This window comes from Paraphaeosphaeria sporulosa, assembly GCF_001642045.1.
Source record: "Paraphaeosphaeria sporulosa strain AP3s5-JAC2a unplaced genomic scaffold CC84scaffold_17, whole genome shotgun sequence".
NCBI lineage: Eukaryota > Fungi > Ascomycota > Dothideomycetes > Pleosporales > Didymosphaeriaceae > Paraphaeosphaeria > Paraphaeosphaeria sporulosa.
The window spans coordinates 315,974-336,433 of NW_017253376.1; the positions used below are offsets into that span (position 1 = coordinate 315,974).

The window sequence follows — 20,460 nt, forward strand, 5'->3', positions numbered from 1 at the left end:
GCTCGACGTCCCAACTCGCCTTGCATGCCTCCTTGTCGTCGTCTCCCGCGACCCGTCTCCAATCGCAGCGCCGCTTGCTCGGTCGGTGCTCTGTCAGACGGCCCTGCTAGCCTCGCTCCCACAAGCAATTAGCAGCCATGTTCGGCATCGGTGCGGTGAGTCGATGGTCTTTGCATGTGGTTGGCATTCGTATGGATATTGGAGCTACTCGATCGGGCAAGGCCGATGACGAGGTAGGGCATGCAGTCGGATTGGATGCTGCCGCGCCGTACCACACTCGCATCGTCCCACCCACACCCTAAACTCCCTGGCGACATAACCACGTTGGTGCAGCTAACGCCCGCAGCTATGTGGGTATGTATGAACCTGTCGTCATCTGCACGCCGTACGCATCTCGTGAAACATGCTGTCTTGTGTCTTGCCTGCCGCTGTACCGTCGAACCCGCTGCAAAAAGCTGGATACTCCGCGCTCCACCCACGGTCGAGACCGACCTGCTCGCGCCAGCCTTACATCTCAGACCTGCCGCTCCACCGCCCCACCGATCCCTTCACACATGTCTATGTTTCGGTGATCCACCGCATCCGCCCAGCGGCTTCACGCCGCGGCGAGCCTCCAACTGTGACAGCGGCCCGGCGAGCCCTAAATTCATCGCCAGACATCCATATTCTGCACAATGCACTCCTCGTCGGTCCTCTTGGTCAGCGCGCCTATCCTGTACACCTGCTCGCCGTGCTCCTGTAGTATTTCCGTCGCCGTGCGGACCTTGTCCTCGCTCACGACGAGGACCATGCCCAGTCCAGTATTGAACGTGCGGCAGAACTCTGCATCTTCGAGCCGTCCGGCTTCTTTGAGCCATTTGAAAACAGGGAGAACGGGCCAGCTTTTCGCATCGAGCTCTGCGGTAAGCGAGTCAGGCAACATGCGAGGGATGTTCTCCAGGAGACCCCCGCCAGTGATGTGGGCCATGCCCTTGATGAGGCCCCTCCGGGTTGCGGCGAGCAACGGCTTGACGTAGATGCGCGTTGGTGTGAGAAGACTGCCTCCAACTGTCTCATTCGCGCTCCAAGGTGCAGTGTCGTGGAACGAGAGTCCCTTCTTCTCGATGATCTTGCGGACCAGCGAGAATCCGTTCGAGTGCACGCCGCTAGATGAGAGACCTAAGAGGATATCGCCCGGCGCCATCGCAGCAGTGTCGGGCAGAATGGTAGCGCCCTTCTTGATAGCGCCGATTGCGCACCCTCCCGCGTCGTACTCGCCCTGCTGGTAGATTCCGGGCATCTCTGCGGTCTCGCCGCCAACGAGGGCTGCGCCAGATAGTCGGCAGCCGTTTGCTACGCCTTCTACAAACTTGACCGCGCTTTGGACGTCGAGCTTGCTGCATGCGTAGTAGTCGAGGAACATCAGCGGCTCGGCGCCTTGAACGACCAAGTCGTTGACGTTCATGGCGACAAGGTCGATTCCAACTGTGTCATGTTTGCCCATCTCAAAGGCAATCTTGACTTTGGTACCGATACCGTCAATCGCGCCGACCAGGATCGGCGGTTCGGTGTAACCTGCAGCCTCCAGATCAAGGAGCCCACCGAAACCACCGATCTTGCCGTCCGCGCCAGGACGTCTGGTGGCAGCCGTCAGGGCCTTGATTCCCTTGACGAGATCGTTGCCGGCATCGATGCTGACGCCAGATGACGCGTATGTAAGCGCCTCCTCGACCTGTGCAGGTGCTTGTGTAGATGCGCCTGCCGATGGCCTCTCCACTGTTGTTCCTTCTTCGGCGAGCTCGAGCAGCTTCCAGTCGCAGGTGATGCCCTCTTTCTTGAACTCAGCAAGCAGGTGGTCGGCTATCGATTCGAAGTTGCTCGTAGCCAGTGCTAATATGGTAGGGCCCGCACCCGATAGACATATGCCAAGAAGGCCAGGGTGGGAGTTGGGGGTCACGGACTGGAGGATCTCGGTGAGGCCCGGAATGAGGCCTCTCCGGTACGGCTGGTGAATCTTGTCCTGCATGGCTGTGTAGATCATGCTGGGATCGGGCGGCGACTGTCCGAGAGCCGTGGTCAGGACGGCCAATCTTTGCATGTTGAAGACGATGTCCTTGCGCGAGTAGCTATCGGGGAGCACTTCACGCGCCTTCGCGGTGGAGACCTCGAATTGTGGTATGATGCATATGCACTTGATCTCCGACGACCACTTGTACTTTGTGTAGTGGCCTATGTCCTTCGGCGGTTGCGGTGGCTGCAGTCCGGTGTCCTTGCCGCCTGCAGGCTCTGGGAGGACCTCGCTGAGAGGGATCTCCATGCGATCGAGGTCCTCGGGGGACAGCTCGTTGAGGTATGTCCCGACGAAGCCTCCGTACAGGGCGGCCGCAACGTTATCCGGATGGCGCTCTTCCATGAGGCAGAAGTCGAGCATGCGCGCCTTGGACAGCTGGAGGTTGCCCACCTCGTTGGCGAGACTCACGCCGGCCACAATGGCAGAGGCAGACGAGCCCAGCCCCCGGCCCAGCGGGATCGGGTTCTTGACGTGGACGTGCGTCTCGGCGGGAAATGCGCGGATGCCATGGCAGCGCAGGACGTATACGGCGGTGCGCGTGATGAGGTTGTCTTCGGCGACGAGGGGCACCGACTCGGCGTTGACGCCCTCGTAGGTGATGCGGCAGTTGAGCGAATGCGACGACGACTCCTGCTTGGAGACGGTAACGTGCAACTCGAGGTACATGGACAGCGCGAGGCCGATGACGTCGAAGCCCGGGCCAATGTTGGCCGACGAGCAGGGCACTCTGATGATGGTGGCCATGGTGGTGCGGGGCTGTCCTCAGCGTGCGGGCCGGCGACTGCGTGGAGTAGCAGTTATTCTCTTGCTCTGGCAGAGGCCTGCCGCAAAAGTGCAAAAATGCTCCCAATGTTTTTCTTAGCGGGGCACAACCGACGGACCGATGTCGCCCAGGCGCGGGGTGCTGCACCGCCACAGCGCCCCATCCCCTCTCCTTTGGGCCCGGAGCGGAACGTCACTCACGGACGGCGTCGGTCGAGGCCGTTGCATCGATATGTCCCATGGAAGACAATGCACGAGTTGCTGGATCTCCGCCCTCTCTTCACCAGGGCGGTCATTGAGCCTCGTCGGTATCATCGCCTGGATGACTCTGCCCGTCCCCAGGTCGACCCCACGACCAGCTGGTGCCTTGCGAATCAGCGCATCGACATGGGACATCAACATCTGGAATACCGGTACTATGACTGAGCCAACTTGATGACGAATGTGCCAGCCGCGGCGGTTGCCTGGTGTGCGTGACAGCCAAACGCTGTGCAACACGAGCACCGAGCCATATGGACGCCACAGCCTCGTCCATGGATCTCACACGTGCTTTAACCCGAGGGGTACATCTTGCCCTTCCCCAGACGGCGCTGCATCGCCCGCTTATCACACCGGACGTACCAGGCAGCAAGGCTGGCAACGCATAAAATAATCGTCCTTCACCTGTAGTAGCCTGCCTGAACAAACATCGCTTCACCGAGACAACCGAGCGTTTGCAGCTCAGCCCAGTCAAAAAGCGCATCTTCTCTCAACTCAACCTTTTCCCCCCCTCTCGATCCGGCACAACGCCATCCGCACTCGTCTCGCACTCGAAGTCGAGCCATTCCTTACAGTATTCCAGATCATGCCTGCGCGGGCGAGGTCCTCGTCAGCCTCGTCAGCCTCGTCAACTGACAGCTCGACGACGGCGGAAAAGCCAGTCAAGGCAAATGGCGTCAAGTCCACTTCAGACGCCATCAATGGCAACGGCGTCAAGGAGGGCGATGCAGCGAAGTCAGAGGAGCCAGAGGAGCCAGAGGAGCCAGAGGATCCGTGCGACCCAGGCATGAAGACAGGCGTCAAAGACCTTTATTCCGGCAAGGAAGACAAGAAGGGTCGATACCAATGGCAAGAGACCATCCCCGACGATTTGGGTGTCGCTGTCGAGAACGATAAGACTGCTAAATGTAAGCAACTGCCCACGTGTACCGCCGAATTGGAAAATTTCCCCGAGATAGTTCAAATCCTGCCTTAACTCGCACTGACTTTGTTAGGGGCGCTGCTGGTTCGCCATGTCAAGGTCTATGGTGACGCCTCAAAGGTCCTTGCTGTGCACTCCATCGTCGTGCAGAGCCCACTGCTGAAGAAGCTGCTTGGTGCTGTCTTGAAAGGCTACCCCGGCATCACCGCTGGCCTGAATCGCCTAGAGTTCTCCGGCAAGTTCGAACCACTCATCCACCGATGGGCAGAACTGCAGACTGCAATTTCCAAGATCGGTGACAAGACGGAGGAGGCGAAGACGACGAAGGAGCACGCGAACCTCCTGCTGGATATCGTCGTGAAGGAGTTCAAAGACCTTATCGACACCTCCCAGGATATGATTAACAAGCGAGTCATGACTTACGAGCATCTCTGGACCCTCTTCCAGCCGGGCTCGATTCTCTTCACTCGCCAGGATGGCCAAGAAACAGCGGTGCAGCTGCAGAGCACTCGCTACGGCCAGGACGCCGGAGGAAATCCTGTCTTCTGGGTGGTTGGAAAGTACGTTGACTGGGATGGGACCGCTTTTGGTACCGGCCTGCTCAACGTATCGATCTCGTACTATACTGGCACTCGACCGATAACTCAGCTCCGAGCTTTCCCGCTTGATTACCACCCGAAGGTAGAGGAGGTCAAGGAGAGGCTCATCGAGCGGGGAGCCAAGGTTGAAGAGCTGGCGGGCGTCAACTATAAAGCTTATGATGGTCTTGCATGGCATTTTGGCGAGTTCGGCAACAAGGACAAGTACCACGTGAAAGGCCGAGTAAGTTACAGTCCTGAACTGCTGTATTCAGATTGCTAATCATTCCCAGATCGTGATCGATACCTATGGCTGGAACCGCTTTGATCCTGGTCACGCCATATATACTACTCGTTTCTCGAACAAGAACCTAGTCGACTCTGATAGTGAAGAAGAGGACGACGAGGATCCAGATCACGAGTCTGAGCCTGAAGACGACGACGACTTCATCGAACCCGGTTATAGCGACGGCATGCCTCTGGACGGTCACTTCGCGGACGAGGAAGATGCTGCCAAGCGACCCCCGCTGACGGACCAGCAGAAGCTAATCTGTACACCCCTCTTACGAGGGTATAGTCTGAAGACGAAGGTGTGGCTTAACTTCTTCGTCAACTGCGTAAAGGAGATCGAGTGGCAGAAGGATGCGTTTGACCGTCTAGTATTGCCCAAGAACCAGAAGGAGCTCATTCTTGGATTCACGGAGTCGCAGCAGAAGCACCGAGCTGCATTCGACGATGTTATCGAAGGCAAAGGTCGTGGAATGATCATCTTGCTTTGCGGTCCTCCTGGCGTGGGAAAGACCCTTACCGCAGAGTCCGTTGCTGAGGAGATGAAGGTTCCCCTGTACATGATGAGCGCCGGCGACTTGGGTCTTGATCCACGCCGTATCGAGTCGAAGCTGCATGACATCCTCGAGATGTGTACGCGGTGGCACAGCGTCCTATTGCTTGACGAGGCCGATGTGTTCCTGGAAGAGCGCTCGCTACACGAGCTAGAGCGGAATAAGCTTGTCTCTATCTTCCTGCGAGGTATGTGCCCTCACGACTTCTATATGTACACTAGCTAACCTGGCATGATCTAGTGCTGGAGTACTTCGAGGGCACCATGTTCCTGACCACCAACCGCGTCAACACCTTCGATCCCGCCTTTGCCTCCCGCATCCACATTTCGCTGAACTACAAGGAGCTCTCGATCGCGTCGCGCCGCACCGTGTGGAAGAATTTCCTCGATAATTCTGCCCAAGAGCACGTCATCGACACCAAGCAGCTGGATGAATTGTCCCGCTTGGATATGAACGGCCGCCAAATCAAGAACATCCTCAAGATCGCGCGCCTGCTCGCTACTCGCCAGGATGCCAAGCTCAACCGTGAGCACATCATGACGACCTTGGAGGTGACGCAGCACTTGCACAACGAGAGCCAGCTCACCGAGCGCACAAAGGGAACGCTCTACGGTTAAATAGATGGATCGTGAGGTGACATGGACGAGTGAATCAAGTTAAGGCATGCGATGGCGAAATTCACTTCTTCGGTGTTCGAAGTGACTGTGTATCCTGGGTAGGATATGTTCATGTCTACACCCGAGTTTCTTACATATTGCATCTCTGGATACCCGAGTATGGCTGTGCGCGTCAGATGACTATCATAGGGTAGATATGGCTCCATGTATAGCCGTACTCAATCCGAAAACATCACCTGAATCATCAAGCTCCAACTGTTGGACGAACTACTACGCTGATCATACTGTGATTGTATATGTACCTATGCCCTTATGGTTACCTCTTGTACTAACACAGCAGGTCGTGCCTGCTACATCTCGGCCGATAAGGTCGCGCAGATCTACCCCGCAGCGAACGTTGCAATCTACCGCTCCGTGCAACCTCCACCCTTGCACGCTTGAGCATCGTCATATCTGCAACGACCTGGATCCAGTATATTAACGTTCCTGCGCCTCTTCTTTAATATGCACCTTCCCGCGGCCTCTCGCATGCAAGTGCAGTCCAGTGCACACACCTTCAAGCGCTCTCGGTCGAGACTTGGTTACATTCATCATCCTGAGCAATCGGTTCTCATATCCCCAAGATGAGAATCAAACACACATTCTTCTCCTTTGCGCTTTTGAAACTCTCCAGCCTTGTGAGATGTGAACCGCCTTTCAACAATCCTCCCGGCGTGGACGTCTGGTGCGGCAAGGCCTACCGCGAGACAAACTCGTCATTCGACCCTGGAGGCTGGCTGGAGCCGCCGGCACGCAACAATGGGTCAAGGCCTCTCCAGCTCAGACTCAACGTGTATCCGAGGTATAACTTCTATGTTGAAGGCGAGAAGCAGGGATCCTTTATTGTGGATACAAGGGTCTCGGACCAGGAGCAGTATGGTGGATCGTATATGAATGAAACGCACGGGGACGGGAATGGGACGGCGGCATTCACGAAGCTGGTACTGAATATATCGATTGGCGATACGGTTGTAGTGGACAACTTACAGATTCCGGTCAACACAACGGGAATCGAGATTCCGTTCGATTTGGACCTGGCGAAACTTACAGACGCGGACGGAACGGGAGTCTTCTTAGCACGAGGCAGCAGCCCCGACGGAAAGCAGCTGTACGAGGATCTTGCGCATGTCGTCTTATTCCCAGAGCGCTCGGACGGCGGCAGCATGGCGCGCCTTGATCGACTGAATGGCGGCATTCACGTTTCCTCTTCTCTTACCAATGGAGCCTGGAAATCGGTCTTGCCGATGGGGTTTTATACGCGATGGGACTGGATCTCGTGGCTCGTCGACCCAGAAAACAACCCCGAGCCAGATAACCTGGCCAGCAACGAAACAAAAAGCCTACAGCAATACAAAGACCGAGGCTACAACCTGATCCACCCGGTCCCACCAGGCGGCTGGGCCTCTTTTGACACAGGCACCTTCGAGAAATTCCTTACCATCTGTGACGAGCTAGAACTCTACGTTATGTACGACATGCGGCACACCTACTTAAATCTCTCCTCAATCTCCTACCAACTCCCGCGGCTGCAGTCTCATCCCAGCCTCCTCCTGTACTATACGGGTGACGAACCCGACGGATGGACAGACCCCCTCAACGGCACGCTTCTCGCCTACAAACACATAAAATCCATAGATCCATATCACCCTACCTCACTCGTGCTCAACTGCTATAATTTTTACTTCGAAGATTACACCTCGGGCGCCGACATCATCCTCGAAGATACCTACAACTTGATCAAATCCTCCACGTTCTCACCGGTCTACAACACAGTCTGCAACCGCACTTACGGCGACTGCGGCTGCGACTTCTGCCACGCAAACGACACTGCGTACCCCATGTTCGTGGAAAGACCATTCGAGGACATCGTCGAGCGCACGCGCAAAATGTACCAGTACCAGCGCTGGCTCGGGCAGAAAGAGACGAAGCCGGTCTGGGGTGTGCCGCAATGGTTCTACGATGCGGATAGCTTCTGGAGCCGCTGGGCGACGCGCGAGGAGGCGGTTGTGCTGGCGCTGCTTAGGATCAATCACGGCGCAATGGGCATTGTGGGATGGCTGTTTCCTACGTCGCCGGAGGTCGAGAGCGCGACGACGGATTTGGCGAAGGTGCTGGCCCGCGACGATGTTACGCGGCTTTTGGTGGATTGTACTGGACAGCGTGTCATGCCAGAGCCGCCGTTGGAGGACTCGAACCTAGATGTTGCAGCGTGGGTGGGTGGGGATGAGATACTTGTCGTTATCGTGTGGCCGCAGTATGAGCCGGGAGATGGTGCTATTCTCAAGCTACCGACGGGCGGAAAGCGTGTGACGGATTGGGAGGTGCTGTATGGTGCTAAGTGGATGGCGAACGGTAGGACGATATCGAAGGAGGGAACGGCGTCGCTGGAGGTTAGCATTTTAAAGGGAAGAATTCGTGGATACTAGCGTGACAAGATGCGCATGTGGGAATTGTGGGTCATCTCTATCCAGATTACGTTGCCGTCAATCTTATGCTATCTCAGGTGAGCGGAGTCTCATGTGCACGGCGAAGTACTAGCAAGCCCCACTCACTGCACTAGTGGCATGCATATCAACGTCTCAATAGTACTCTACTAGTCCTCTGTTAGAGCAATATTGCGGTATCGTCTCAACTCGTTTGTGCGTTTGGTACTTGATAAGTGTCGCCAACCAAGCTGCGCCCTCCGCGCCTGACTTCTTCCTTAGTCATTTTCACCCACCAGTCCAGTCATATCGTTAGTCAGCATAAAATATCATCTCTCGAACCTCGAAGGTGCCCCCGGGCTACATATATCCCCCGGAAGCTCCTTTGGCGGTCCCCTCGCACGCTTGTCAACAGCTTCATACGCAACTCTCGTTTGGGCACTTGAGCCTGGAGCTCATACGACTCGGTCAACAACAGCAGCAACTACAACTAGAACAATTGAGAGTACGTGCCCAATTATCTTCGAGGTCACCCGTGCGGAGTCTCCATACCAATTCAGCACCGCTTGTACATAAGCGTTCCAGTCATGGCACCGCCCGGCCAGAGGATTTGGGATTTCTCACCGCTGCAAGCTCAGCGGCATATCATCAGCATGTCAGAGCAGAACAGCCCAGCGCATTCTAAGAACCTGTGTGAGGGGACGAACAAATCCCCTTTCCGAGGCGGACAAGGGATTGGAAGATACTTTGCCACACCGGCCGATCTTGAACGCCAATTTGCCCTTATATCGCAGCGGAACATCCCCTCGAACCCACACGAGGCCGCTGGCCATATGCTGGATTACCAAGGACAGCTTCATACCTCATCATCGGTTCATGAATCTCCATATACTGTTCTGCGTCCAGGCCAACCTCGCATGCTGAGTCCCCCTCCAGGATTGAATGAAGGTCCCTCAACGCCATACCAGACCTTCTCTTCTGCGATCGACGCCTACCGAGCGGGCAGTCAAGGACGCGGCCAATCCCCCTCCGCCCCCTCCTTTCAAGGAGGCTCGCAACATGGTCCTCCAGAACAATGCATGGCACAACAAGCGCACCACCCCGAATTAGCAGAACTACCCGTTGACAGCCGCAAGCGTTATGCAGATAGACTAGAAGAAAACGATACAATGAATCACTTTTTATCTGCAACGGCTATACCTGCTCCCCTGCCTAAGAATCAGAGGAGGAAGTCGAACAAGCCGCCTGCTACCACAACAGCACAGGCCACAGGCGAATTTTCCACGGTTGATCTCGCATCCACGCATGAAAAGCGGACGAGCGCCCCGAAACAGCCATGTGTTGCGACAGCAGGACAAAATGGAGGTGAGATCATGTCCCCTCCCGCCCACAAGCGCCGAGCCTCCAACCGTCGTGAGACTTCTGAAGAGCGAGACGGGACCCCATCGTGACGAAATGACTGAGCAGGGCGAGGCAAGTAACCAGGACACCCCACTCCCGAGCATCGAAGGCGGTGACAAGAGTGCCGTCCAATCTCGTGCGGCCCGTACAACTCGTCGAGCGATGCAAACAGAGACCGCTACACCTGCAGCTCTCGCCCAAACCCAGGCTCAGTCTCAGGCCCGATCTCAGACTGCCTCAGTCCCTGCAGAAACCCCTGTGACGTGAAACGCCATTGGGCAGCTCCTCTGCGGAGCTCCCTTGTATGCTCGGAGAGCTTCCTGTACGTATATGGCTAGTTCTGCGCTTAGACTTGGCAATATCTCTCTATATATGGAGCTTGGGAGCTCTCTCCCACACTCCAGTGATAATACTATAGATCACCCTGAACTGCTTGCCAAGCTCCCTCCAACAACCCCAGCTCCAGATTCCCCGATCTACCGCCTTTCCGATCCCCTCCAAGGCCTCCGCAAGGTGCTCGGCGAGCCAAGATGGCAACAGTTCCTCCAACTCGTGGAGCAGTACGTGGGCGAGACTATTGACGAGCCTCGACTCATCCATGGCCAGCGGCGCATATTCCACGGCCAGAATCCGATGGTCGAGAAGAAGTGTCGACGTTTGACGGAAAAGATGGTTCGTGAGGCGCGAGAGGCACAGGGCGGCATGTAGATGGGCCCTCAAACGGGTGGTCGTACTGTCGGTCGAGGATATAAGGGTGTTGAAAGTTACCATGGAAAGTGACGTTGTGGATGGTTTGGATACGGACGGACTGACACCAAGGAAAGTGATTACGACATGGGGGAATGGTTTTGGGAGTAGCGATCACTGCATGGAGTCTCAGGTTTGGATACGACGATTATGAGAATGGAAATGATGACGGCATAGCATAGCGGAATGGTCATGGACAACGACAATTACGACTGCGAGAGGTATCTACGGGCGATTTGCTATCTGGCAGAGCGCTTTCGTCAGCAAGTGTGGCACAGTGCGCACCAACTTGCACGACTTGTGTATGTTCACACACAAGGCTTTTCCGTAGGGCCAAAGCACTCATTTTGTGCCTTCATTCTTGGACCAAAGTAGTAGCCGCGCGAAATGATGGTTCTTACACGACGGCTTGCATGCAAGCCAGTGACCACGCTCAGCTCAGCTCAGCCCTTTCCCTTTCCAAACGCATATCCTGCCGCTCGCTAATTTTCCAACTGTAGAAATGCCAGAACTAGCGAAGCTGTGGTGAATAGCCTGGCTCCCACCACCACCCAAACCACCCTAACAACCTCTCTGTCCAACATCCACCATCGACGGCGCCCGCTTATCTTGTACAGCCCAGGTCAGCTCATATCCGATGCAAACATGGCCTTCTCACTTACTTCGCTCTCAACCCCTAGTATCCAAACATCGTCTCTGTCACCCCTAGACCCTATCCCGTAGCCGGGAACATGACCCAGTCGTCGAAGTCAAACTCCATCAGGGGCGGCTGACGGGCGGACTCGGTGGGCTGAGCTGGCGCTGATTGTTGAGGGTCTGAAGGCGGTTGTTGGGGGGGGGAAGGTGTGGGGGCACGGATGGTGGCTGGGGAGTGGTCGGGCTGGGGTGGTGTTAGCTTGAGCACGTGTAGGTGAGTGTACCTAGGAGGGGAGGAGATGGAGATGTGGAAGGGAAGTGTGACTTACTGGGCGGGGTCCTTGCGTGGTTGGGGGGTGAGCTGGCTGCTCTTGGACAAACTGGGTAGTCTTCACCGTCGTGGCAGCTCGCGGCATCAGGAGTTGACTTGGCTGCTGCTGTGGCGGCTCCCCAGCCTCTGCACCCCTGCCCTGTCGCAGCATCGGGGATCGACCCGCCTCCTCCCGAACAAACCGTGTAGTTTGCACGCTCCTCCCCGCCGCCTCAGACGCCGCACTCGCCTCCGCCTTCCGTCGCTGGAACTCTGCAACTAGCTTCTCCCTCTGCTCCGGCGTGAAAACCCGCTGCATCACCTTGGTAAACTGCTCCTTCTTGAAAAGACACGAATGCATCCACATCAGCTGCTGCTCAACATCCGCCGTCCCGCACATCAACTGATGCGCGTACTGCTTGAAGTGCCGCACGAGGACCTCCAGAAAGAACAACCGCAGCCCAAACGGTATGACCGAGTTGGAACTGTCCGCCGGCGGCAGCGCAGAGGGCATGCGCCGCGCGCGCAGAGTGACGGCGCCAACAACGTGCAGGCTCATGCAGGCTTGCACGAGATTCCAGGATACCAACTCGACATCGGCTGAATTCCGCATCCACGCCCCGCCGGCCACGAAATGCTGGGCGGCATCCATGCTGTCGAGCACAAGCGAGGTGTCGAGGAACGCAGTGAAGAGGCGTATCACGTGGGGGATTTGTTCCTGGTCGGTGAGCGGGACACCTGCAGCACCAGAGGACGGACGCCAGCAGGGATTCCATTGGTGTGCGATTTGCGCGTTGAGCGCGGAGGTGTAGCGCAGGAGTGGGACGCGGTTTGGCTGAGCAGGCGAAGAATGAGGAGCTACGGTCGGCGTGAGGGCGAGCGCACGTGGAGTGGCTGGTCTGCCGTTTCTGGAGATGAAGGGGCGGGGAGTTACGGAAGGTTGGTAGGTCTGTTGTCGGCGGTCAGTCAGTGATGTTACACAGTGGGTTTGCGGTCCGAGGGCTCACCGCATTTTGGATAGTCTCCAAGTGTCGCTGCCGCTCTTGAGCGTGCCGCGCCGCGAGGAGCGCTTGTTGTGCTGTAACATGCCCTTGGTATTGCTGCATATTACGAGATGGCCGCCTCATTGAGGGCTGGTGTGGTGTTGCACTAATGGCCCCCATTGCGGGAGTACGGTGGTGAGAAGGAGCGTCCATGATTAGGACATCGACGAGTGGTTGATGTGTTGGGTGATTCGGAGTCGCGCAGTTGTCGATTTGAATGGAAATGCCAAGACAGAGGCCGTGAACGTGTAAGCCTCTTACTTCCACGTGAAAATTTGCAGAAAAACGCGTAAGACATCACGAAGATTCAACTGGAGGCACTATGGGGTTTATACAGTAATTCATTAAGACAGTATTTTCATCATTCAAGTTTGAATGGCTCGACCACCCAACATGTGGTATGCGTGGGACTGCCCCACCGCGAGCATGGGTCCATGCGGAGCACATCATTTATAACACTAATGTGACCCTTTCAATAGTATTCAGTCTCCTACCACTGATTGTACTTGATGTGCTGACTCGTGAATTTGAATATAAGGTATGAACCTTCGAGTCACGTGATCGTTCGACATCCACCGAAACATGTGGATCCATGTATACAACACGACCACATCCCCGCAGAGAATCTACCTAGATTCCAACAACTAGCCCTTCCTAGCCGCCGCAGAGCGCCGCTTGTTCCTCATGGTCTCCAAGTGCACCATCCAGAACGGATCAGGGTCGAAATAGGAAGCGCGATGCACGTCCGCCTCATTGGCTGAGCTTCTAGCACTTTTTCCATCTTTCATGGCATTGTGTGACTCCATATCAGCTCTTCCCTCACTCTCAGATATCTCAGTCAAATCGATGGCGGCGGCGTTATGCGGAACAGTGCGAGTAGGCAAGCCGGTGAGAGATTTCGTATGGGTTGGCACGTCTTCGAGCATGTTTACTTCTGCTTCTTTTAGTTTAATTACTCGTGTAAATACGGGTGCAACTGTGAGCGACTTACCATGACCCTCACGACGCTCTTGATCAGAGCCAACATCATCCTCGCTAGCATCGGTATCGTCACTCGTCTCGTCTTCATAAAGCTCCATGGTCAGGTCGATATACTTCGCCGTCGTCTCCTGCGCCTTTCTTGATTGTGGTATAGCGTCAACTTCAGGCGCGGTCGCAGCCGCGTTACTCCTCTTCACTCTTGCAATCTTCATCAACAGCCCTTCAGCGCTGTATCCGATCACGTCGCTCTTCACGCGTTGCTCGTCGACGAAGCGCAGCAGATCTTCGAAGTACTGCCCGAACGTCACGGTCTTCAGCTGCTCGACGATTGCCGAGGCGGCATTATCCCTAATTAGACCGACTGAGGGACCGTCACGGAAGAGGTTCTCAGTCGATTCCTGTCACGTTTTAGTTGGCACCGAACAAGCCAAGCTAGATGTTTTCGGAATCTTTGCTTACCAAGACCTCCCAGGCGGTAGTGCCAGCAGTCTCAGGACTGAGTCTTGGACCATTGAGCAGTGCAATGTATAATTTCCTAGCCCACGTCTCACGCTCCTTGTCGTCCTTTGGCAAAGTCGTGTCCACGATCTCCACAGGCTTTTGATCTTCATGGTCGCCATGGTCGATAAAGTCCCGGACGCTGGCTTTGGCTTGTGTAGAGCGCTTCCGAACGAAGGGAGTCACTCTCGGAACAGCAGGCTTCCGAGCTTGCTCGCTGACCCTGCAACTCCCCCGCTTCATATGAGGCGTCGCGGTCCCACGCGTTTTTCGAGCTGCGCCATAGTTCTTGTGCCGAGTCGATGGAGGCATTGCGTTGCGGGCGTGACGACGTACGAGTCGTGCTTTGAATGATTTGCGGCAATAGACTGATCGATACTGGCGATTTTATGGTGAGCTCGATGTGGAAATGTCGGCCAAAGTCGCAACGGGCGCGATTCTCTGGTTACTGTGACAATATGCCTAGGCAGGCGCGCGTTGGTGCCAATCGTTGGTGTGGTGAACATAACAAAACTTGCGCACGACCTTTCACTTCGTTATCACCCAATCCATAGAACGTTGGACTCAGCCTACTAATCTGCTCCGCAGTTCAAGAACAATCCTTTCCTCTCTTGCTGGGCCTATACTTTCAGCCACTCACCGGTATACACCTACTCTCAACCCCCGAAAAAAAGGCTATACAGCACTTCTTCAAGCCAACAACATGTATCTTGTTGTTATCATCGGCATCAACGGAAGACAGGGCTCCTCAGTCGCCGAGGCATTCATGGACGTACCTGGTGCTCGAATCCGCGGATTGACATCTTCTCCAAAATGTGCCGCAAGCGAACGTTGGAAACAGATGGGTGTCGAGATACGGGAGGAGACGTTTGGCGACATGGAGCACATCAAAAAGAGTTTCGAAGGAGCGACCTTCATATTCGCAATGACAAGCTACCACCAGTTACTCCAAGACCGGCGATCAAAATTGGCATGCGAGGTGGGATCTGTCTTCAGCGTGTATGATTTCGCCATGCGCCGCGAGGATAATGTGGGACGCATGCTGCTCGACGCAGCGGCGGCCACTCCAGGACTACAAAGGTTAGTGATGTCCACACTTCCAGTTGTCAACCCTGGCAACAAATATGCGTCGCATACAGCTGGGGCTACCTACCACGCCAAACGACACCACATTCGCTACATGGCGAGCTGCCTGCCGGCTTTGGCGGCTAAGACGATCTTGGTGAAGCCGTGCATGCGTATGGAAGATTACCGAGCGACGCTGCGAATGGTCAGTTCAGCTTGTGTATGATTTGAAAAAGGGACAAGGCGCTAATAATATCTGCAGGGCGCAGATGGGGCTCTGTCGTTTGGAACAACAGCACCGCCTCACGTACTCTTGCATTGGATCAACATGAAAGAGGACTTCGGTAAGAATCGTCCCGAGAGACTCAATTGTTTGTAGCATCATTGATGATTTACAAGGCAACCTCGTTCGTACTATTGTTCTCCAGTCGCCATCTGCTGGCTTTGCGGTCGCAGCCTATTCCGACCACGTATCTGGCGATGACATATGCGCCCTCATTTCCAAGATATCCGGACTTCTCTGTCAGTATCGGCAATTCACGATAGGCGAGATGGATGGGCTGGGAAAGACTCTTGTCTCGGACCTGCTCCCAGACCCGTCGGGCTCGATTTTGTACGATCCAAATGTCCTCACTCCCGCTGCTCTCAACGAATATCTCAAGACGTACAAAGTGTCGGTTCGCCAGACTCCTTTCGAGGAATATTTGAAGGCTGTACTTCCCGACCACATTGCTTCGCTGAAAGGCGGAGCCAGGGATGTATCAGAGGCTCCTCGACCCGTGGCTTCGCCAGCGCATGATGACGAAGACATGCTTTTGTTGATCTCAAAACAACCCGATGGAATACCAGATGCTGAGAGTGCTATCTTGCGGGACGTTTTCATGGGGTTCGACAGGAATTGGTATGGAGAGTGCACCTAAGCATGAACGAATTGCATCCGGAAACGTAAGAGCATATGAGAAGATGTTGCGAGCCTCGTGGCTAGATTTGTCAGTTGATGCATGTGTTGCCCGAGTAAAGGCACTATCAGCGAACAGTCAAGGGGACGGCAATGTTCACATTGCAGGGTTTCGCTTTGAAAGGAAGCTGCGCCAGCCTTTCTGCAATGCAAACAGAGGTCGATCGAATCACAATCGTGCCTAGAGATCCTCTCGGGTCGAGATGCCCAATGTGAGTGGTGTGTTGTGGTGCGCTGATGTCCCGAACGCCTTACTTCCTAAATTAGGGAAAGGAGAAAGGTTCTCGTGGCCATTCACACTCGGGGACACAGCACTCATGGTTCCCGCATTTGTGTGACATGCGCTTGGACTTGCAGTCCGCCTGATCGCATCATCAGCGTCTATGTCAATGCTTGATCTTTGCCACGAAGCACTGAGTTCGAACCTGCAGATGCCCACTTGTTGTCAGAAGGGCTTGCTGCGATCCTGGAGCCAGTCACCACTTGAATGTCCCGAGACATTTCGCCACCAAAGCAACCTTGTCTCACCCGACCGAATGGCACAAATATATCGTGCTTGTCACACGCGCCGATCAATCATTTCGTTGTAATACTCTTCACTTAAAAGCATGTACGCAGAGATCACAGTGGAGATCGCCTAATGGCGGTGCATACAAGCGAGAGGCGAGATACGAAGGCGCGATTGGTTTCTTTACAATGGGGCTGACAGTCTCATCGGGAAGTAAAATTACGCCGGGTATAAGTCCACCCAAATTTAGGCAATCTGATGGGAGAATTTCTGCACCCGTCCGCGTGTGCGTACAGCGTACATGCAAGTACCCACTACAGTTAGCGACCGGGAAATGCGGGCTCCTTATTCTCGGTCACATGACGGTCCCCCTAGAATTAAAAGTAGCGATCGAGGCAGGTCCTCACATGCCATCGAATCAAATGCTTACATCGGTGTGATGTGTCTCCCTTCGAAACTCGGTGTAAAAATTGATTGATATATGCTCATGTAAGATTTAATTTCGACACCCGCGGCCCCATTACAGGGCTGCAGCTATGAGCCGCGTCATCGAAAGCCATCACCCTTGACTGCATCACTAAGTGATGATGGAAACAAAACTGATAACAGAGCGCTCTGAGTCCGTGCAGTGGGACTTCACGGTCTTTCCGACTGCGATCTTGGCATTGTGCAAACGATGACCACGCTTGGACCTGAGTCCCGTAAGCTAGTTAAACACTCGAATTCTCTTATTTAGAAGCCCAAATCACTCGCACATCGGTTTGCGGACAACTCTCGAAGCAAACACGACTGTCTTTTCGCGCGTCACAAGCAAGATGCGCTTCTACGGTATCACCACCGCACTTGCCATTCTGAGCACCGGTGTCGGTAGGTAACTCCTCGTGGGAGATTCCAATCATCAAGATTACTAAACTTCATCCGCAGCTGCTGTGGTCGATGGCTCTCAGCCTGACCTCGGATATGCCGAGCTCTACAAGCTGACCCAGCAGTTCTATGACACCTTCCAGTATCCGAACAATGTGAAGGAGGCTGAGAAGATCAACTCGACCATCTGGGCCAAGAATGTGCGTCACAACTTAGCTTTTCAGCCTTTTCTTTCGAGGCCCTGTCTCTTGAGGGCATTGCTAATCGATCTGCAGGTCCAGGGTCGTGTCTCGGATACACGTAACTTCGAGGGTCGTGAACTCAACACCGAATACATCTTTGGCCTCTTCGTACCTTCCGAGTCTGTCTCCATCATCGGCAAGCCAGGACCGTTCGAGATTATTCAATTCGCCGCCAACCAGAACATCGCCTCGGCAACAACTCGCGTCAACTTCACTTTCCCATCATTCGGCAACATAACTTTGCCGATAGTAATCGGCACCTGGATGACGTACAACGAAGCCAAGGAGATCACTCAATACGATGTCGTCTTCAAATGGTTCGGCAACGTCTTGCAACTACTACTCTCCACGGTCGACAAAGATCCCGTCAAAGCCCAGGCGAAGGGCGCCATCGCCTTATCAAAATCGGTCTGCGCGTCTCACACCCAGTTTTGTACTGGCAAGAACATACAGTACGAGTCTGAGGAGGAGTGCATTCGCTTCATGACCAAAGACATCCGGTTCGGACAGAGCTTTGAGCTGGGTGCGAACACGCTCTTGTGCCGTAATGTGCATCAGAAGATGCTCCCCTTCCGACCAGATGTCCACTGTCCGCACATAGGGAAGTCGGGTGGCGGACAGTGCGCAGACGACATTACGTATGTGCAGAAGGTTACCGAGGACTACTTCAAGAATTCTGCATGGATCTCTACTCTTGAGCCGGCTCCGCCGAGTCCACCCTACAGGGGTCACTAGACTGTCGAGTTCCGGGGAAAAGCAACACATGGATGATGTTTCCTTCTCATGAAGCTTTGTCCCACGTTATCGGTATACTCAACGGTCACTGGGACAAAGCATGGTGCACGATCACTCTGTACAAGAGGTGGCCAGGATGCGGTAACACCGGTGGAGAATCATGGCTATGGTGCATTTGATGGGTAGGATACTGGAGACTATTAGCCCCGGGGACTGATGTACGCTGCTGCGCTTGCCTGCAATATGGTTCTTGAAGAATACACTTCATTTCCTTCCATCGATCCAAGCAATTGTATCTTGTCTTCCTCATCCCCGAACGCCCAGAGAGTCAGCGTTGCCAACGTACCGTACAGTTTGAGGCGTATCACCGTAACGTACAGCGGTTTTTTGGTGTTGGCCCGTACGTACGCACCTGCATGGCGACCCGTACAAAGCTCCGTACGTACTCATTTTGGATCGGGAAAGTACGGTAGTACGGTACTACGGAACGTCGGATTTGGCTGGGGATTTTGTTGCAATTGGTGGAGATTTCCTATGCCCTCTACTAGCCCTGTGCGCTGTCAGATATTGCCTTGTATAACAGTGTCGTAAGGAAGAAAAACTCTGATTTTCTTGTAGTGTTGCCCATCGTCCGAAGTACCTATCGCCATCGTCTGAACCTACCCATCGTCAGTATCTATCAACATGGATCGCTTTTTGACTCGCTCGCAGGCCTCGCAGGCCTCTCAGTCCACCCAGTCAACTCAGGTGGCATCTAGCAGCTCTGGCAGCTATCACTATGCCGGGTCGCGTACGGCAGCTGTCATGGCGATGACCGACAGCTTCGGGAGTGTAGACGACTCACTATCGGACGCTGATACCGCTGAGGTGTCAGCTGACCCACACGTGTGGCCGGGAGACCTAAGGGCAAATAGAGCCCAGTTTCCTATTGTATGGGGTCGCCTCTAGAGTGGTAATCATAAGCTTGACCCATTACGTGTTGGGTACAAGGTCAAGAGTAAGGCGCAGTTACTAGGTAAGTGGAGAGTTACAAGCTTCTAGTAATATAGTGCAGAGCTTAAGTACCTTAAGGATAATAAGTTAAAGTTGACGCTATTTCTCTATCAGATCTGCCACGAAGAGAAGAAAAACTAGTATTGTTGGACGTACAACGGCACCACTTATATCAAGAGGCACCTCTACAAGGCGCACCTATTGGATCCAGATACTGGCTTGCTGCCTGTCGCAGAGGCCCTATAGCCCAAGGATCCCTAGCAACACGCTGCTGCCGTCGCTGGGTCGTTAGGCTCTATTTCCCATAACCTTTGGCAGGAGGAGGAGCTGCAGAGGTCGTACGTAGACTAGGTGATTATTAACAACCTAAGCTTCAAAATGTGCATTAATCCGTCAACAAGGGGCTTACTAACATAGAACCAATCGTCGTTACTGCGCACCCTACCAGCAAGCCACTCTACACTATCAAAGTACGTGGTTTTGCAGCTAGCAGAGAGGAAAAAGGATATCCTAAAACTTCTAACTAAGTTAGATAGTAGGATTTCTATAAGTTACGATATCTAGACGTCGCTAAATAATTACGACTTTCTTAGAGTTATCGCTCACTTCGTCGGTAAGTTAGTGCCTAGCTGGAGATAGACGGAGTTACGCTTTTAGCATGTTTCTAGTAGAACACCAAACCTATCTATCACCAAATCTATTACTACTAACACCTCTACTAGACACTCTCTATCACCAACGCGACCTCCTTATTGCCTTTTAGCCTCTTTTCTATAATCATATAGGCACTACGCAGGCTTAGATTATTTTTGACGTCATTTATGAGTATGATTTTATTAGGAAACTACACTATTTTATAGGCGACAATGCAGCTAATAATGGTAACACCTTCATTAATACACTTAACTAGGTTACCCTAGAGGACCTCTATATCACTAGAAATCGTCAGATATGCTGTGCTAGCCATATTATCAACCTACTATTAAAA

General features: G+C 54.1%; 9 protein-coding genes across 9 annotated transcripts; 6 read left to right on the forward strand and 3 right to left on the reverse strand.

The window, feature by feature from the left end:
- Positions 1-609: 609 nt before the first annotated feature.
- On the reverse strand, positions 610-2,895 carry CC84DRAFT_425862 (phosphoribosylformylglycinamidine cycl). The gene has a single exon (XM_018186180.1). The coding sequence runs from the start codon at positions 2,792-2,794 to the stop codon at positions 647-649; it is 2,148 nt and encodes a 715-aa protein (XP_018029162.1). The 5' UTR covers positions 2,795-2,895; the 3' UTR covers positions 610-646.
- A 761-nt stretch (positions 2,896-3,656) lies between these two features.
- On the forward strand, positions 3,657-6,029 carry CC84DRAFT_1223542 (P-loop containing nucleoside triphosphate hydrolase protein; the record flags this gene model as incomplete). Its single annotated transcript, XM_018183502.1, has 4 exons — positions 3,657-3,978; positions 4,066-4,814; positions 4,864-5,599; positions 5,653-6,029. 4 exons carry the CDS (start codon positions 3,657-3,659, stop codon positions 6,027-6,029), a joined length of 2,184 nt encoding a protein of 727 aa, XP_018029163.1.
- A 618-nt stretch (positions 6,030-6,647) lies between these two features.
- Positions 6,648-8,494, forward strand: CC84DRAFT_1158411 (uncharacterized protein; the record flags this gene model as incomplete). The annotated part of the gene is made up of 2 exons (XM_018177050.1): positions 6,648-7,344; positions 7,393-8,494. Exons 1-2 carry the CDS (start codon positions 6,653-6,655, stop codon positions 8,492-8,494), a joined length of 1,794 nt encoding a protein of 597 aa, XP_018029164.1. The 5' UTR covers positions 6,648-6,652.
- A 584-nt stretch (positions 8,495-9,078) lies between these two features.
- CC84DRAFT_1223544 (uncharacterized protein) lies at positions 9,079-10,600 on the forward strand (the record flags this gene model as incomplete). The annotated part of the gene is made up of 2 exons (XM_018183503.1): positions 9,079-9,856; positions 10,311-10,600. The coding sequence occupies 2 exons, from the start codon at positions 9,079-9,081 to the stop codon at positions 10,598-10,600; spliced, it is 1,068 nt and encodes a 355-aa protein (XP_018029165.1).
- Positions 10,601-11,351: 751 nt separating this feature from the next.
- Positions 11,352-12,781, reverse strand: CC84DRAFT_1233972 (uncharacterized protein; the record flags this gene model as incomplete). Its single annotated transcript, XM_018183798.1, has 3 exons — positions 11,352-11,534; positions 11,605-12,534; positions 12,593-12,781. The coding sequence occupies 3 exons, from the start codon at positions 12,779-12,781 to the stop codon at positions 11,352-11,354; spliced, it is 1,302 nt and encodes a 433-aa protein (XP_018029166.1).
- Positions 12,782-13,244: 463 nt separating this feature from the next.
- Positions 13,245-14,419, reverse strand: CC84DRAFT_1233973 (uncharacterized protein; the record flags this gene model as incomplete). Its single annotated transcript, XM_018183799.1, has 2 exons — positions 13,245-14,007; positions 14,069-14,419. The coding sequence occupies 2 exons, from the start codon at positions 14,417-14,419 to the stop codon at positions 13,273-13,275; spliced, it is 1,086 nt and encodes a 361-aa protein (XP_018029167.1). The 3' UTR covers positions 13,245-13,272.
- A 317-nt stretch (positions 14,420-14,736) lies between these two features.
- On the forward strand, positions 14,737-15,398 carry CC84DRAFT_1233975 (uncharacterized protein; the record flags this gene model as incomplete). The annotated part of the gene is made up of 1 exon (XM_018183800.1): positions 14,737-15,398. The coding sequence occupies exon 1, from the start codon at positions 14,811-14,813 to the stop codon at positions 15,396-15,398; it is 588 nt and encodes a 195-aa protein (XP_018029168.1). The 5' UTR covers positions 14,737-14,810.
- Positions 15,399-17,453: 2,055 nt separating this feature from the next.
- On the forward strand, positions 17,454-18,479 carry CC84DRAFT_1233982 (uncharacterized protein; the record flags this gene model as incomplete). The annotated part of the gene is made up of 3 exons (XM_018183801.1): positions 17,454-17,505; positions 17,563-17,702; positions 17,778-18,479. 3 exons carry the CDS (start codon positions 17,454-17,456, stop codon positions 18,477-18,479), a joined length of 894 nt encoding a protein of 297 aa, XP_018029169.1.
- A 329-nt stretch (positions 18,480-18,808) lies between these two features.
- Positions 18,809-20,153, forward strand: CC84DRAFT_1169939 (uncharacterized protein; the record flags this gene model as incomplete). The annotated part of the gene is made up of 4 exons (XM_018179794.1): positions 18,809-19,138; positions 19,164-19,409; positions 19,734-19,810; positions 19,886-20,153. Coding segments are annotated over exons 2-3 (323 nt in total), but the record flags the coding sequence as incomplete, so codon positions are not given.
- Between the last annotated feature and the right edge of the window lie 307 nt (positions 20,154-20,460).

What these genes read in the sequence shown, in the direction of transcription:
- CC84DRAFT_425862 (XM_018186180.1), bottom strand. Translation starts at nt 2,794, where the DNA reads ATGGCCACCATCATCAGAGTGCCCTGCTCGTCGGCCAACATTGGCCCG.